The sequence below is a fragment of the Ceratotherium simum genome, chromosome 13 (assembly GCF_057802395.1).
Source record: "Ceratotherium simum simum isolate JZ-2026a chromosome 13, ASM5780239v1, whole genome shotgun sequence".
NCBI lineage: Eukaryota > Metazoa > Chordata > Mammalia > Perissodactyla > Rhinocerotidae > Ceratotherium > Ceratotherium simum.
In genome coordinates this window covers 35,701,273-35,716,332 of record NC_141912.1, presented here as the reverse complement: position 1 = coordinate 35,716,332, position 15,060 = coordinate 35,701,273, and the positions used below count along the sequence as shown (strand labels likewise).

Here is a 15,060-nt window from a genome sequence, read left to right as displayed (position 1 = left end):
ATGTGGCTTGTACATGAGGCTCATTTATCAAGGACTCTCCTTCATCCCCTCCCATCCCCTCTCCCATCTGGGGCAGAGGAGCTAGGCCCTCGCTCTGTCTGCAGCGAGTCCTCTGCCAGAAGGGGGCTGGGAGCTACAAGAAGCGGGTGCAGTGCCAGAGGGCAGGGGCCTCCCTGCAGAGCCTGCCTGTGTCTGGCAAGCCCTGAGTGGTGTTGGGGTTGGGCCTGCCCTGCCCCGCTTCCCTTCTTCTAGGGCCAGAACAGACTGCTCTGGCCGGAACCTCGCTGTGCGGGAGGCGTGAAGTTCCCATTAAATGGCTCGATTTGGCAGGCCCTCACCGATCTCACCTTGGGGGAGGCAGGCTCCCAGGGCCTTCAACCCTGTCTCGCTCCGTTCAATAGAATCCAGCGCTGATGGAGCTGGGAAGGCCTGCAGACTTCTGCCTCCACCGAACTTTCCAAGAGACTGAGGCCTGAGCAGGGCAGGGACTTGCTCAAGGTCACACAGCAGTGTCCTGTATTCACCCTGAGGCAGAGGGAGCACAGGCAACAGAAGTTTCCACACCACCCCTCTCAGCTTCAACCCATAATAAACACAAAGTAACAATGACTGGGCTATTGGCACCATACACATGCCAGGCCCCTTACAGACAGCTCATTTAGTGTTCCCGGCAACCACATTTAGTAGACAAATACATTAAGGCTCAGAGAGATTAAGTGACATACAGTGGCTATTAAGAGGCAGAGCTGGGATTTGAACCCAGGACTTGCCTGACAAGTCCCTTTTCTCTCTGGGACATTAGAGAAGCCTGTAGAGCAGTGGTTCTCATCTGGGGGTGATTTTGACTCCCAAGGGACATTTGGCAATGTCTGGAGACATTTTTGGTTGTCACGACGTGGAGAGATGCTACTGGCATCTAGTGGGTTGAGGCCAAGGACGCTGCTCAGCATCCTGCAATGCACAGGGCAGCCCCCTACAGCGAAGACTGATCAGGCCCAAAGTGTCGATAGTGCCAAAGGTGAGAGACCTCGCTCTAGGCCAGGCCCCCCAAATGCCAGCCTTTCTCCTACACTCTGACAGTCATTTAGTCTCCAGCTGGACCCTGCCATGGGCGGGAAGCTCACCACTAGGTGTCGGCCCCATTGAACTTGCAGGCCTTCTGGCCCAGCCCCAGCAGCTCAGTCAACTGTGCACATTACACGGGACAGTCTTCCTTGCAGAAGGGGCATTGGGAGGAGGGAGAAGGCGTTGTTCACCTGCCAGCCTGCCCACCCTGGGACGGGGTTTTCTGGGCTTAGAGCAGACTTGGCGAGTCCCGCGGAGCACAGGGAGGAGGAGGCTGCGTCTGTCAGTGATGGGGAAGTTATGGACTTGAAGGGAGAAGATCCAGGTCCTGGTCTTGCTGTGTGACCTGGATCATCCCCTGCCCTCTCTGGTCCAGTCTCCTCTTCAGAACCAGAGAGCTCAGGGTGCTTCTAGGTTTGGGCATCCCCCTCAGCCTCTCTGCTCTAATCTCAGGACCCCCAGGTGGCTCATTCTCGAAGAGGCCCGATGTTAGCATTTGGGTGGTTAAAAGGCGAGGGCAGCGTCCTCCTCGTGTACTTCTCCATAAGGGCCGCAGCTGTAAGATTACACATGCTCCCCCCTGGGACTTACGACAGCCCTTTTCATTCTGAATGAAATGAAATGCTCCATGTTTTCTTTTTCTGGCTGAGCCCTGGATCAGAGGATGTGCTCCTCTCTCCGCCTGGGAAGCATCTCGAAGCCTGGGGGCAGCAGGAAGGGCTGGGGGCGGCTGGGGAAGGCCGGGGCGTGAGGCCCTGATGTCCTGGTTCCCCGCCAGGCTTTGACCGCTACTTCTCCAGTCGCACGCTGGACAACAACCGGCGCAACATCTGGTTTGCCGAGTTCTGGGAGGACAACTTCCACTGCAAGCTGAGCCGCCACGCGCTCAAGAAGGGCAGCCACGTCAGGAAGTGCACCAGTGAGCACGTGCGCGCGGGCCAGCGGAGCCTGGACGCGGCCTTGGGGGCGGGGCCAGGAGGGCTCCGAGGGGGCGGGGCTTGGGGGGAGGGCTGAGAGCGCTGAGGAAGGGGGTCTACCAGCCGGCATTGCAGGGGCAGGAGTCTCTGGGGGGTCCAGGCGGCCGGCGGGGAGATGGGCCTGCGCCTGGGGGCGGAGTTTGGGGGGCCTAGGGGCGGGGCATGAAGGGGCGGGACCAGGGCCCATTCGGTCCCACTCCAGAGGTCTTGGGAGTGGTAGGGCTTAGGGTCGAGGAAGGTGCTGTGCTGTCTGGACCCTCGGTGACGCGGCCGAGTGGGGGACGGGGTTCCTGGGTCTCCGCAGAGGAGCCGTCCGGCCTATGGCCACCTTGGGGTTCCTCTGGACGTGCCTAAGTTGAGCCCACAAACTGACCTGACCCCAGCTGCCCTGTGAGTCCTGAAGCTCGCCTGTCTGAACGCCTTACAGAGCCATCTCTCACCCCTCGGGGTTCCTTCAGTCACTCAGCAAACACCAGTTTGACACCAGGGACGTGCCTGGTCCACTTCTCAGCACGGTGCATATAGCAGTGAGCAAAAGTCAAAAATCTCCTTATCCTAATGAGGAAACAACATAAATAAGTAAATACTGAGTATGTCAGAAGGAAAATGTGCAGTAGGAACAAATGAAACAGATAAGAAAGAGGATGGCCTCCCTGCAAAGGTAGCCTTTGAGCAGAGTCCTGAGAAGAACAGGGAATGAGCATGGAAGGATGGGCCGATGGGTCCACTTTACAGATCAGAAGACAGAGGCTCAGAGAAGCTAAGTAAAGGGAACTGAGTTCCCACAGGGGGAAGGTGGTAGACAGGATTTGAACCCAGGCCTGAGCTCTAGGCCCTCAGCCCTTATGGCAGTCATCTTGGTGCATCCACATTCGGACACATTCGGGTGTGGATCCTTGTGTGCTCTTGGTCTGGGCAGCTCTGCGGCAGGACCCGTCCTCAGAGACATTGGGTGCCCCTCAGCCTGAGAGGTGCCTATGCAAGGATGACGAACTCCCCCTTATATCCTCCTGGACTGATTGGTGCAGGTGGCAGAGGGCCAGATGAGCAAGGGGCCACTGAACTAGCCGCAGGGACATGCTGCATGGAATCCTGGCCAGTGAGGTGGTCCACTAGGGCCAGGGGAGGAGGGAGCATGATGAGGTGGGTGGGTGGTGGAGAGCATGCTGCCCCCTGGTGGTCAGGGGCCGCTGGGACTTGTGGCCACTTAGGGCTGTGGGTATCCCCTGGTGGCCAGGGCAAATTCATATGTGGGTGTAGGTGGCAGTGTGTGTGACTGTATGTGCAAGAGGCAGTATGTCTGAGGGAGAAGGTATGTGTTTGTCTTATGTGGGGGCTTGTGTTCCTGGGTGAGCTGATAACCATAAATGCCGCTGTTTGTTATGCGTCTACTGTGTTCTGGACACTTTAAAGTCATCTCATTTTACCTTCACAACAGCTCTAGGGACTTTTATGATCCCCATATTATAGAGGAGGACATGGAGAGTCAGAGAGGCCAAGCGACTTGCCCAAGGCTGCACAGCAAATGCCTTCATCAGGCAATAATCACAACAGAGTGTCAGAAGTGCAAACGCGCCTGGGCATGGGATGCTGAGCCCTCCTGGGTAGGGTGACCGTGTACCATGCTCACTCCTCTTCTCCTGATGTAGTTATTGAGAGCATCCCCTTTAATTCTCAGAAGGGCCCAAGTGGGGGTGGAAAACTGTATGTTCACCCTGATTCTAGGTCACCAGGCGTGGCTTGGGGATGGGGATGGGTGAGACCGGAAGTGGGGGAAAGTTGGATAAGTGGGGCCTCTGGGTCCCGGTGTCTAGCCTGCCAAGGGCGAGAGGCTTTCTGGCATCGCCCCTTGGTCTGGGAGGGGCCGGCGGGGAGAAGGCCTTGCTCAGTCCCTGTAGGCTCTGTCTAGACTCCCAGTCCTCGGGCCAGGATTCGCAGACATCTCCCTGGCTGGCGAACAGGGGAGAGGGCCGCCTCTCTAGCAGCCCTGAGGTGGGTGTGTGGGCCGACCGTGCCCACCTGCCGACCGTCAGAGCAGGGGGAGGAGGGAGGGCCAGAGCAGGATTCAGAGGAGTGTAGGGCTTCACTGTGAGCCTGTGGCGAGCCCTGTGACCTCCCTGAGCCTTTGCTTTCTCATCTGAGAAATGGGATTGCTGGTGAGCCAGCCCAGGGGGTGTCTCGGAGGCAAATCGTGAACTGTAAAAGGGGGGCTCTGCAGCCTGGCGGTGCATTAGAATCACCTGGGAGCTTTTAAAATGCTGCCAGGGACCCACCCCCACGCCCACTAAACAGAACCTCAGGGGTGGGGCCTGGGCTGTGGATGTTTTGAAGGCTCCCTGGGTGATCTTTTGTATGTTTAGAGCTGGGAACCTTGGGCGGGAGCAGTAGTTCCGAACCTTGTTCACATTGAATCACCTGGGGATCTTTTAAAACGACTGATGCCTGACTCCCACCGCCAGACATTCTGATTGAATTGGTGCTGGGCGCAACCTGGGCATCACGAGTTTTAAAAGCGCCCCAGGTGGTTCTACTGTGCAGCAAAGTGTGGGAGCCACAGGCTCGGAGGGAGAAGGGGGTGATGGGAGGGAGGACGGCATGCACTGCAGGCAGGGGGAGGGCGTGAGCAGAGGAGCAGAGGCTGGAATGAGCCTGGGGTGCTTGTCAGGGGGAGGAGTGGAGCACAGCACCTTACAGCTAACCTGGACCCTTCTGGCTGCGTCTGAAGCCCCAGCAGAGGCTGGTTAAGAGTCCTCGTGTGGCCCCAAGTCAGGTGTGGTGAGCCCGTCCGTCTCTGGGTGAGGTGAGGAGCAAGGGGGCTGCTGGGAGTGTTTGTGGGACCTGAGATGCACCCTGGGTGGGGGAGGCAGCTCTGGCTTCTCCATGGCCCTTCCCAGGTGTGAGCTGAGGTGGTCTCTCAGGCCAGGAGGGCTGGGGTGGCCCCCACGGAGTGCTGGCTCTGGACCAGGCACCTGGGAGGGAGGGGCAGGGGAGGGACTCACCTCAGGGTCTGGATCTGACTCTGCCTTCTTGCTGCTGTGTGACCTTGGACAACTCACTTAACCTCTCTGAGTCTCAGAAGCTTGTCTATAGAATAGGGAAGATATCCCCTATCTCAGTGGGTTGTTGTGAGGTTTGGAGAGAGTGTTTGAAGACGCTGGCTGAAAAATGATGCCTGTGATGGGTGCTGATGAAATGGTTGTTGATGTAGAGAGGGGGTGGGAGAAATGGGCCTTACAGGCAATTAGGTAATTAACAGCCCAGGTCTGTCAGTACTGATTCTGTCTGTCAGCTGCAGGAACCGGATGAGGGGGGCACCATCCCCAGGGTGGGTGGTATAGGCGGTAAAACGGGGGCTGCACCCATTTTACAGAAGAGGACACTGAGGCAGCTTGAGAACATCACGGCACTAGACTTTGCAGAGCTGGGTTCACACCCCACAGCCTGGCTCTAGAGCTGGTGCCCCACCTGCCTTTCCCGCTCCTTCCCTCCCATGCCTTGAACCCCCTCTCTTTTGCCCTCAGCCAGCTCGGTATTCTCCACCTCCCCCCACTGTGTCTCCAGAGCCTGGCTTCCCACCCACTTCTCCCCGGATGCCTGCCCCGTCAACACTGGTGGCCTGGGATTGGCCCACTCTGGCCCATTGATGCCAACAGATTTGCGCCCGTCCTTTGCTTTGCCAAAGCCATTCCTTCCTGCCCCAGGTCAGCGGCTGGGCCTGGTGACCTTCTGAGAGCCTGGGAAGGCCCTGCTCTTCCTGGGTCTTACACTTGGGAAGATGCCATCCTTCCAGGCTGTCTCAAGTTGAGGGCCCCCCAAGACAAGGCTTTGAGAGCAAGTAGTTTATTTGGGAGGGGACCCCAGGAAACACTGGAGGGAAGGCAGCCATGAAGGGTGCAATACCGAGCAGGTGACCACCGTGACCAGCTGGAGCTTTACTCCCCCTGGGGGCCCTGTGGACAGAGGAGCACGCCTTTCAGTCATCCCACTGGCGGTGTGAGGGAGCTGGGGTATGAATACACCAACTCCTGTCGATCTCTGGGGCTGCTCCTGCAGGGCATTCATTCCTCAGCACCTCCAGCCTGCCCAGTGGCGGGCGCAGAGGGCTTCTGTCACCAAGGTCTCAGGAGAGCGGCAGATGCTGGCAGTTGGAGATTGGGCTGGTGGGTCTTGAAGTGGTGAGGGTGAGGGGATGTGCGTGGGCCCCCGTTCCTTCTCGAACATGCAGCTATGAGACTGCTGCAGACCTGGGTGTGAATCCTGGTGCTGCCACTTCCTAGCTGTGTGACCTCACTCAGGTCACTTCACCTCCTGAGGCCTCAGTTTCCTCATCAGTAAAATGGGAATCATATTACCCACTCACATCCCGCTGGAGCCCCGTCCCCAGCAGGCTACCTCCCGCATGGTTTCCTGGAGAAGGGATGGAGGAGATTGCAGGAAGCACTTGCAAATGCCCAGGATTGCCCCACAGCTGAGCGCGATAGGGGTCACTGAGCAAGGTGCCTCCTCAGCTGTCAAGGCCTGGGGGAGGGCAGCGCCCGCCTCCCTCCTCCTCTCCCCGCCCCCTCCCCGGGAGCCTGCAGAGCAGGGTTTGAGAATTAAAGCCATAAACAAAACAGATGTAGCATCCGTCTTGTTGACAGCACTGCCAGCCAGGTGATGGCTGAGCGGAGGAAGGCTGGTTTATGAGGAGGTAGGACAAATTTACTGCCTGCCGCTCCCGGGGGCCGGGAGCTCTGAGAGTGAGGGCAGCTGTGAGGCAGCTAGGGATGTGTGGGGAGACGCTGATCACCCAGCCTGTGCTAACAGCAATAATAGCAACAACAATAATAATAATAGCTAATATTTATAGAGCATTTGTTACTTGTCAAGCTCTGTTCTAGTGTTTTCCATTTAATCTTCACAGCAACCCATTTTACAGATGAGGAAACTGAGGCACAGAGAGATTAAAGACTTGCCCAAAGTCAAAGGTAATAAGTAGCAGAGCTGAGATTTGAACCCAGGCCGTCTGGCCCCAGAGATGTCCTGCCTTGGGCCAGCTGGTATCCTAGCCCTAGGGCCCTCCTGGCTATTCCAGCCTGGCTTTGAAAGATCTTTCCACCTCCAGATTTTTGAAGGAACCTGAGGGAGCCTTCTTCCTGGGGAAGGAAGGAAGACCAACATTTGGAAGTGCCTACCGTGTGCCAGGCTGTGTCGCCCATTAGAGGAGCTCGCATTTGCTCAAGCCACCAGCCACGTGGTGGCCAGAGGGATCCTGGGTCCTTCCCCTCAGTGCTGCTTCTCACTTGTTCAACTGTATTTACTAAAAGGCTGACTGTGCACCTGGCCCCGTGCTGGACTCTGTGAGGGGGACAGACCTGCCCTGGGGAGCTTTCCCTGCAGGTGGGAGACAATCCAGCCTTGCAGACAAGGTGGTGTATGATGGTGTAGTCCCAGGAGTCAGAGCCGTGGACCTCAGAGAGGACCTAACAGTGAGTCCAGAGAGGGCAGATCCAGAATACCTCTAGGAGGGACATTGAGAGTGCTGGGAGACTGGGGGGGTGCACTTTAAAATCGGGAGATCAGAAGTCCTCACTGGGAAGGTGATACTTGAGCAAAGACCTAAAGGCAGTGAGAGAGCGAGGCATGTGGAGACCTGGGAAAGAGCAGCCAGGCAGAGGGCACAGCATGTGCAAAGGCCCTGAGGAGGCTCATACCTGGCAAGTCTGGGGAGCAGTGAGGAGGCCCATGTGGCTGAAGCAGAGAGAGCAACAGGTAGGAGATGAGGTCAGAGGGGTGGGGTGGGGATGGCACAGATCATGTGGGCCTTGCAGGCAATTTGTAAGGATTTAGTCTTTTACGCAGAATGAGACAAAGCCATTGCAGAGTTTGAAGGAGGATTGACGTGATCCGATTTATGTTCTAACAGGCTCACTCTGGCTGCTGCCTAGAGAGGGGATGGGGTTGAGGGCAGAGCTGGAGACCAGTTAGGAGGCTGGTCCTGTAGTCCAGGTGGGTGGTGATGGGAACCGGGAGCAGGGCAGTGGCTGTGGAGCTGGTGAGAAGGGGTGGGATTCTGTATAAGTTTTGCAGTGTGGCCGCAGAGTTTGCTGAAGCATTTGAGGTGAGAAAAAGATGACAGAAAATCAAGGATGACTCCAAGGTTCTTAGCCATGCACTGAGATGGCGGATGGGAGGGTCAGGCTGGGGAGGAGAGTCAGGAGTTCGGTTTAGGACACGTGGAGGGTGAGATGCCCATTGAGGTCCCCATGGCGTGCGGAGTGGGAGCTGGAGTGAGGGGAGAGGGCTGGCCGACCTTGTAACTTGGGGAGTTGTCAGCATACAGATGAGACGGGCTGGGGGCAGCAAGGGAGCGAGTGTAGTTAGAGGTCGGAGGACTGAGCCGGGGACACTGACTGTCCAAGAGGCGCTGGGGAGGAGCAGCCAGGGAGGCAGGGGGAAAATTGGAGCGTGGTGCCCGGAAGTGAGAGAGCGTAGAGAGGAGGAGTCCATGCTGTCAGGGGGCCAAGGGCGATGAGGACTGAGAATGGACCCTCTGACTTAGCGATGCCGAGTCTCCTTGGAGAGGTGGGTGTGAAACCCAGAGTGGAGTTGCGCGGGAGAAAAACAGAGGAGAGAAATTGATGGCAGTGAACCAGAACAACTCTTTGGAGAAGTTTTGCTGTAAACAGAGAAAGAGGGACGCTAGCTGGGGGAGAAGTGGGGTCCAGAGACTCCACTTGCTTGTTTTAATGGGAGAAATTACAGCATATTTCTGTGTTGATGGGAAGGATACGGTAGAGGGATGCTGCTGCAAGGGGAAGGAGCATGGCTGAGGGGTGGGGAGAGGGGACGTCCACAGTTGACTGTGATTCAGGCCCCCAGAGCTGCCTCTTCTTCATGCCCCGGCCCTGGTCCCACCCTGCTCCCAGGCAGGCCCTCCCTGCCTGGGAGCGCTGAGCCAGGCTCCTGGGCCGAGGGCAGAGAACAGCCTTCCTGGGAGCTGGCTGTGCAGGTGCCAAGCGTGGCCTCTGCCGCAGGTATTACTCTTCTCTGCTGGTCCCAGGTGCCAGCCTCATTTTACAGATGAGGACGTGAAGCTCAGAGATGCTAAACTCGCCAGGCCTGCAAAAGGCGGAATGTGGGGTTTCAAGCTGCTCCCATCTGGTCCCCGCGCACGTGTTCCGTTTTTCAAACTGGGGTCTGTGGACATCTGGGAACACATTCTTGAGGTCAGACTCTCAGGGACCCCGGGGCTCTGCGAGGATTCTTCAACTGTGCATTTTCGTTTGGTGCCCAGCCCGAAGTGGTCTTTACCGATGGCAAAGACACAGCTCTGCTGCTGTGATGATTTGCAATTGGAAGTCACTGTCACAGCCAGGACTTCAGCTGCTGATGTCAGTCTTTTCGTCCTGGGGTCATATTCTTGGGGGTCTGCAAGAATTGATTTCCTTCGGAAGGGGCCTGTGGCTGGCTCAAGGTTGAGGAGCCCTGGGCTGTACCACCACGGAGCTCTCGGGCCCTGAAAAAAAACCCTTGGGAGGGTCAGGAACCACCTCCGCCAGGGCAGGTCACCCCACCCCAACCCCGCCCCGTGCCTCGGTTTCCTTGCCCCTCAAGTAGTGACCTCATCTGCCCCAACCAGTAATCCCCAAGACACCCGGGCTGGCTCCGGGGTCCCTGGGACAGGGGTTGGCGGAGAGCTGAGGCCGAGTTTTGGGCAACAGACCCAGGGATGGAGGGGACCAGGCTGTGTTTAGAGATAGCCCAGACTGGAGAGCAGGTGACTTGATGGAGGTTGAAAATTCACGGGGAGGGGCCAGCAGTGGCCGTGACAGGGGTCTGAAGAACAAGAGTGTGACTCCAGGCCAGGGAGAGCCTGTCATGTGGCTTCTGGGAATGCTGTGCAGGGCCCAGGGTGGTGGAGGCCTTGGGAGCAGGATTTGGGGACCCTCAGAAAGCCCTGCTTGTTTCAGGGAGGTGACGGAGAAAATGACTCAACCACAGGTGGAGTCAAGAAAGAAGGGGAGTGGCAGGGAGCGCAGCGTGGCAGCTCCCTCCCCATCTGTGTGTGGGCAGCCGAGCTGACCTGGCCTGTCTGCGTGGGGTGGGCATCCCCTGCTCATCTCATGGGGGTGGGGGAGCCAGTGCATGCCAGGCTGCAGACAGGACCGGGGGAGGCCCCGGGCTGTGGAGGCCTCTGGAGTGGAGAGTTATGCAGCGGAGAAGTGTCAGGGAACAGAGGAAAACTGGGGCTTATGGAGCACGTGCACGTACAAGGTCAGATGCTGCGTGTTTGACATCTGCCCCTCCTTGAATCCTCCAGTGGCTCCTCAGCGTGTAAGTACTATTCTCCTGAATTTACATCTGAGCAAACCGAGGCTCTGGGAGACGCAGTTACTTGACTGGGTCCTATAGCTGGTCCGTGGCAGAGCCAGGCGTCAGGGCCAGCTGTGTTTGCCCGGGCCACCACACCAGGCAGCTCTCCCTGGAGGGATCCTGGGACCTCTGGTCCTCTTCCTGGGAGTTTGCCAAGGAACGAAAACTGGTGTGTGTGTAAATGCAAGTTTATATATGTGTGCACGTGTGTGGTATGTACACACACCTATGCGGGGTTACACGTGTGGACTGCACCTTTGGATGCAGACACTGCCCGGGCCCCGGGGTCCCCTCGGCGCTTACCATCCCTGCCTTTGCCAGTGGAGATCATACCCCTGGGAGCAGCCCTCAGCCTAAGACCGGTGGGAGCTGGGGTGCGTGTCCTCTCAGGTGGGATGACCCTAGGCAGTCTGCTGGAGGTCCCCAGGGGGACTGAGCCCCACACCCGCCCGGGGTTACTGCCTCCTGCCCCGTCCCACTCCCCTTCCCCCACAAGTGCTTGCGGGCATTGCCTCCCAGATAAAACCCTTACACGCAGATCCTTGTCAGGACCTGCCTGTGCGGCTTCTCGCCTGACAGCGGGTAAATCCGAGTGACCGCATGCTTGTGTGCGTGTCATGCTAAGTGTCTAGGTGTGTATACATTGTGCGTTTATATGTACATTTGTGTTTGTATATGTTTGAACCGGAGATGTGTATGGACGTGTATATAAATGCACGCAGGTTTGCGTGTTTCTCCTCTACATGTGTAGATGTGAGAATAACGTGAGTGTGTATATGGTTGGTTTTGTATACCTTTGTTTGTGGGAGCCGCCTCAAGAGTGTGTGTGTGTGTGTGTACACAGTGAAGAACTCAGGAGGGTCTCGGCTGGGCGGGGTGCGTTGTGGAGAGGCGAGGCGGGAGACAAGGAGGAACTCTGATTATGTCAACCTTGAAAACTCATTTCAATTACAATTTACAACCTGCACACAAAGGCTGCAGTCGCTGTAGTAACCACAGCTGCGGGGTTTTGATGGAGAAAATCCCCTTGCTGATGGTTCTCGGGCTGGCTGTCACCCGTGGCAGAGCCAAGCGCATCTCTGGCTCACTGTGCCCCGGGACACAATTAGGACATCTTCAAACTGTTGCTGCTGTCATTGCCGCCATGTGGCTGGAATTTATCTCCTCCAGTAGCTCTCAGAAATGTGCGTCTTGCTTCCTCCCAGAACGCGGTGGCCCTGCCTGGGGGGGTCCGCCCACCCACCAGAGGGGATTTTCTGACCCAGCTTCCCTCCACGGCCACCCCCCTCCTCTAGCCCTGCAGACAGGGATCCTTAACTCCTGGCTGGGCCTGGCCAAACAATTGGGGCAGGGCCTGGGCTCCCGGAGAACAAGAAGGGAGGCAAGTCGGGCTGGATGGGGGGAGAGGGGCAGGGACAGTTCAGGGCGGGGAAAACTCTTTTGGAGCCAGCGAGATCCAGGTTCACATCCCAGCTCTGCCACTTCCCAGCCAGGCCAGTCCCCAGGTATGTATGAACACCTGCTGGGTGCCAGGGTGCCTGCGAGACCCTGGGGTTGTCACTCGACCACCTGCAAACCCCAGTTACCTCCTCTCTGACGGGGGCCAGTGCAGCCTACCCCCCAGAGCCTCCGGGAAGAGAAAATGCCTGGCATGCGCAGGCCCTGCTGCGGGGTTATTTGCTGTGCAGAGACCCCCCGCCCCCCGCCCCCGCTAGTGATGGGCGCAGCTTCAGACATTTAAGACAGAGCATCTGTCCTCGTTTAACTTGAATTTGTGATTCCTGCTCCCCGCCATGTGAGCACACTTGGGCTCTGTCATTGTTGCTTCCTTTGGGGCTCGGGGAAAGGCCCCTGGGGTTTGAGGGGTGTGTGTGCGTGTGTGTGTGTGTGTAGAAGGCACACTCAAGGCCTCGTGCTCCCTTGTAAATAAAAGTTCTTTGCAGGTCGCCTCACAGCGTTTTCTCCTCTAATTGCGGCTGGACTTGAGACAAAAATCAAGGACAGGAAAGTGTGTTGAGAAGTCTCTAGAAGTCTCTGGCTGGTGCCGTAATAACTCTGGGGTGGAGATTCTGGAGGGGCAGTGCTCAAGGGTCACTGACAGCACACAGGACCCCAGAGCCCCTCCCTTGGGGGCTCCCCAGGCAGAGGTGGGCTTCCCTGGTGAGGGTGCTCCTGTGGCGTCGTCCGCACTCCAGCGTCGGTGCAGGCAGCTTCGTGACCCCAGTGAGAGCCCAGGAATGGATGCTTCAGCCAGACCGCTGGGGAGGGACCCCTAGGGAGGCAGGGAGGGGAGAGAGGCTGAGGGCCAGCTTAGCTGCTGAGAGGTGCAGCCGGGGTCTGTCGGCCTGGTGTATCCTTGGCCTGGGGACAGAGCTGCCTCCTCTCTGCTGTGGCCGCAGCCTCCCACTCCGTCCTGATTAATAATTCAGTCTCTTTCTCATTTATATGGAACGAGGGTGTGATGGGAGCTGCAGGGGAGTTGAGGGTGTTTTAGGTTCTTCTCCTGTAGAGGGCAGGACCTGGGGGGTGGGGGCAGTGAGGGTGGGGTCCAGGGCTGGGGCTTTCCAGATGACCCTGTCCCGGCCCCCTCTGTTGCCCTTTGGGGATAGGATTGTCCCTTATGCTTCTCTCCTGGCTCTCAGAACCTTATGATCAGAAGCCTCAGACAAGAGGGCAGGCTGGTGTAGCTGGAGCATTTGCTTTTCCTGTTCATCCCCATCTCTGTGCCTTGGCCTAGAGATAGCTTTGCCTGTGAGCAAGGCTCTGCTGGTCCAGGAGCTCAGGGCAGGGCCAGGCTTACACCTCTTTGGGCCCTCCATGCTTAACAAACTTCCAAAGCGCTTGGCAAGCACCAGGCCTCTCTTTATGACCTGTTGTGAATATTAACCCAGCAATCCTCACAGGGACCCTAGTCTGACCCTACGAGGTAGGTGCCGTCATTATCCTCATTTTGCAGAGGAGGAAACTGAAGCTGGAGGGAGGAAGTGACAGGTCCAAGGTCACAGAGCTAGAGCGGTTGGTGGAGCGGGGGGTTGAGCCCAGACACTCCTGTGCAAGTGCAGGGCAGTGAGAGCAGGTAGCTGGGGGTTAGCTGACCGCCGGGAGAGGCCGGTAGGCAGCCTGGAAGCCTACCCGGTCTCCAGCCCTGAGGCCTCACCGTAGAAGCTGTGGGCTCTGTCTGGACCAACAGTGCCCCCAGAGCCAACTGGACATCTGCCCCCAAACTACCCAGTCTGAGGACCAGTGAACTTTGATCTCTGACCCTGGGGTAACTGGAGCCCCGTTCTGACTTTGGTCAGAGTCTTGGTGGCCGAGGCAGCGATATGAGACGTGCCGCCAGCTCCGTGGGCTCCCTGGGCAGGCAGGGCACAGTGACCATCCACTGGCTAAAAATTCAGGAACCCAGGGGGTGAGCTGCAGACTCCTGGGGCCTCAACCTGGCCCCCGCGTGACAGACATGAGAGGCTCAGGCCCGTGGCCACGCGGCTGGGCACAGGTGCAGCCACTCACCCTGCTGCCCGCTGGGAAATGACCTCTGCAAGGTGTGGCACTGGCCCTCTCGCAGGGAGCTGTTGCAGGGGCGGGGGGTGGGGGGCGGTTTGTTGTGAGGGTTGATTTCCTTGGCCTTGAGGGGGAGGCTGCAGGTCAAGCTGTGTGCGGGGGCTGTGGCCTTGGGAGGGGAAGCTGGGCTTCTCTAGCGCTCTGTGCAGCCTCTCCCTTCCTCTCCCCTGCCATCCTACCCGCCGCGCCCCACCCCCCCATCCTGGCCCCGGCTCATACCATCCCTCAGGTGTAGTGTGGTGCACAGGCTTGGAGCCAGAGTGCCTGGGTTCAGATCCAGTCTGCATGGTCCTGGAACTCCAGTGAGCTTTTCTGTGCCTTAGTGTCTTCATCTCTCTAATGGGGATAATTCCTCACCTCAGAGCACCCTTGTGAGAATTCAATGAGTTAATATACATATAAAGAGCTTAGAACCACGCCTGGCACAGAGTAGGTGCTAAATAGAAGTCAGCAGCCCTTATTCTTTGTGATCATTATTACCCAGGGCTCAGGCCAGGAAGCTCCTCTTCCTCCAGAAAGCCTTCCTGGCCTGCTCCGGCCCAGGGACCTCTGTCACCCACCTCAGAAACCCCCCATTCTGACCACTTAGCACAATAATAACGTGGCTCAGTCCTCTCCTCTGTGCCCAGTGTTTCCTGTTCCTCAACTCATTTAAGCCTTACAGCCCCTCTATGAGTTAGGATTTTGATCCCTTTATACCCAGAGAACACCAGGGCCTCAGGCAGCCCAGCAGCTTGCACAGGGCCCCAGAGCAGAGGGGTTGGGGTGCCCCGAGCCCAGGGGGTGAGGATGGGAGGCCAGAGCCCCGAGCCCACGGCGTCCCGGGGAGCCACTGCAGTTTGCGATGAGAAGTGGGTAGAGGTGAGTTCCCCATTTTGCAAAGCTCAGTCACCCTGGCTGTTGTGGGGGGGTCGTCAGTGACGTGGGAGAGGAGTAGGTGGAGACGATGGGACAAGGGGAGGCCATGGAGGTCATCAGGAGGCCTGGGTCCTGAACCCTGAGGGACTGTGGCCAGTTTCTCACCCTCTCTGGGCCTCAGTTTCCCAACCTATACCCTGTTGTGGGGGCAGCATCCTCTGGCTGGAGTGGCTGCCCTGGGCGA

General features: G+C 57.9%; 1 protein-coding gene across 3 annotated transcripts in view; it reads left to right on the top strand.

Moving 5' to 3' along the window:
• The window catches only part of GRM4 (glutamate metabotropic receptor 4), a 106,412-nt gene that overhangs the window by 72,972 nt on the left and 18,380 nt on the right, over nt 1-15,060 (top strand). For all 3 annotated transcript variants that reach the window (XM_087438471.1, XM_087438472.1, XM_004424255.3), the window contains exon 5: nt 1,844-1,984. In XM_087438471.1, coding sequence (XP_087294597.1) covers nt 1,844-1,984 — 141 coding nt within the window. The remainder of the gene's footprint in view (nt 1-1,843; nt 1,985-15,060) is intronic.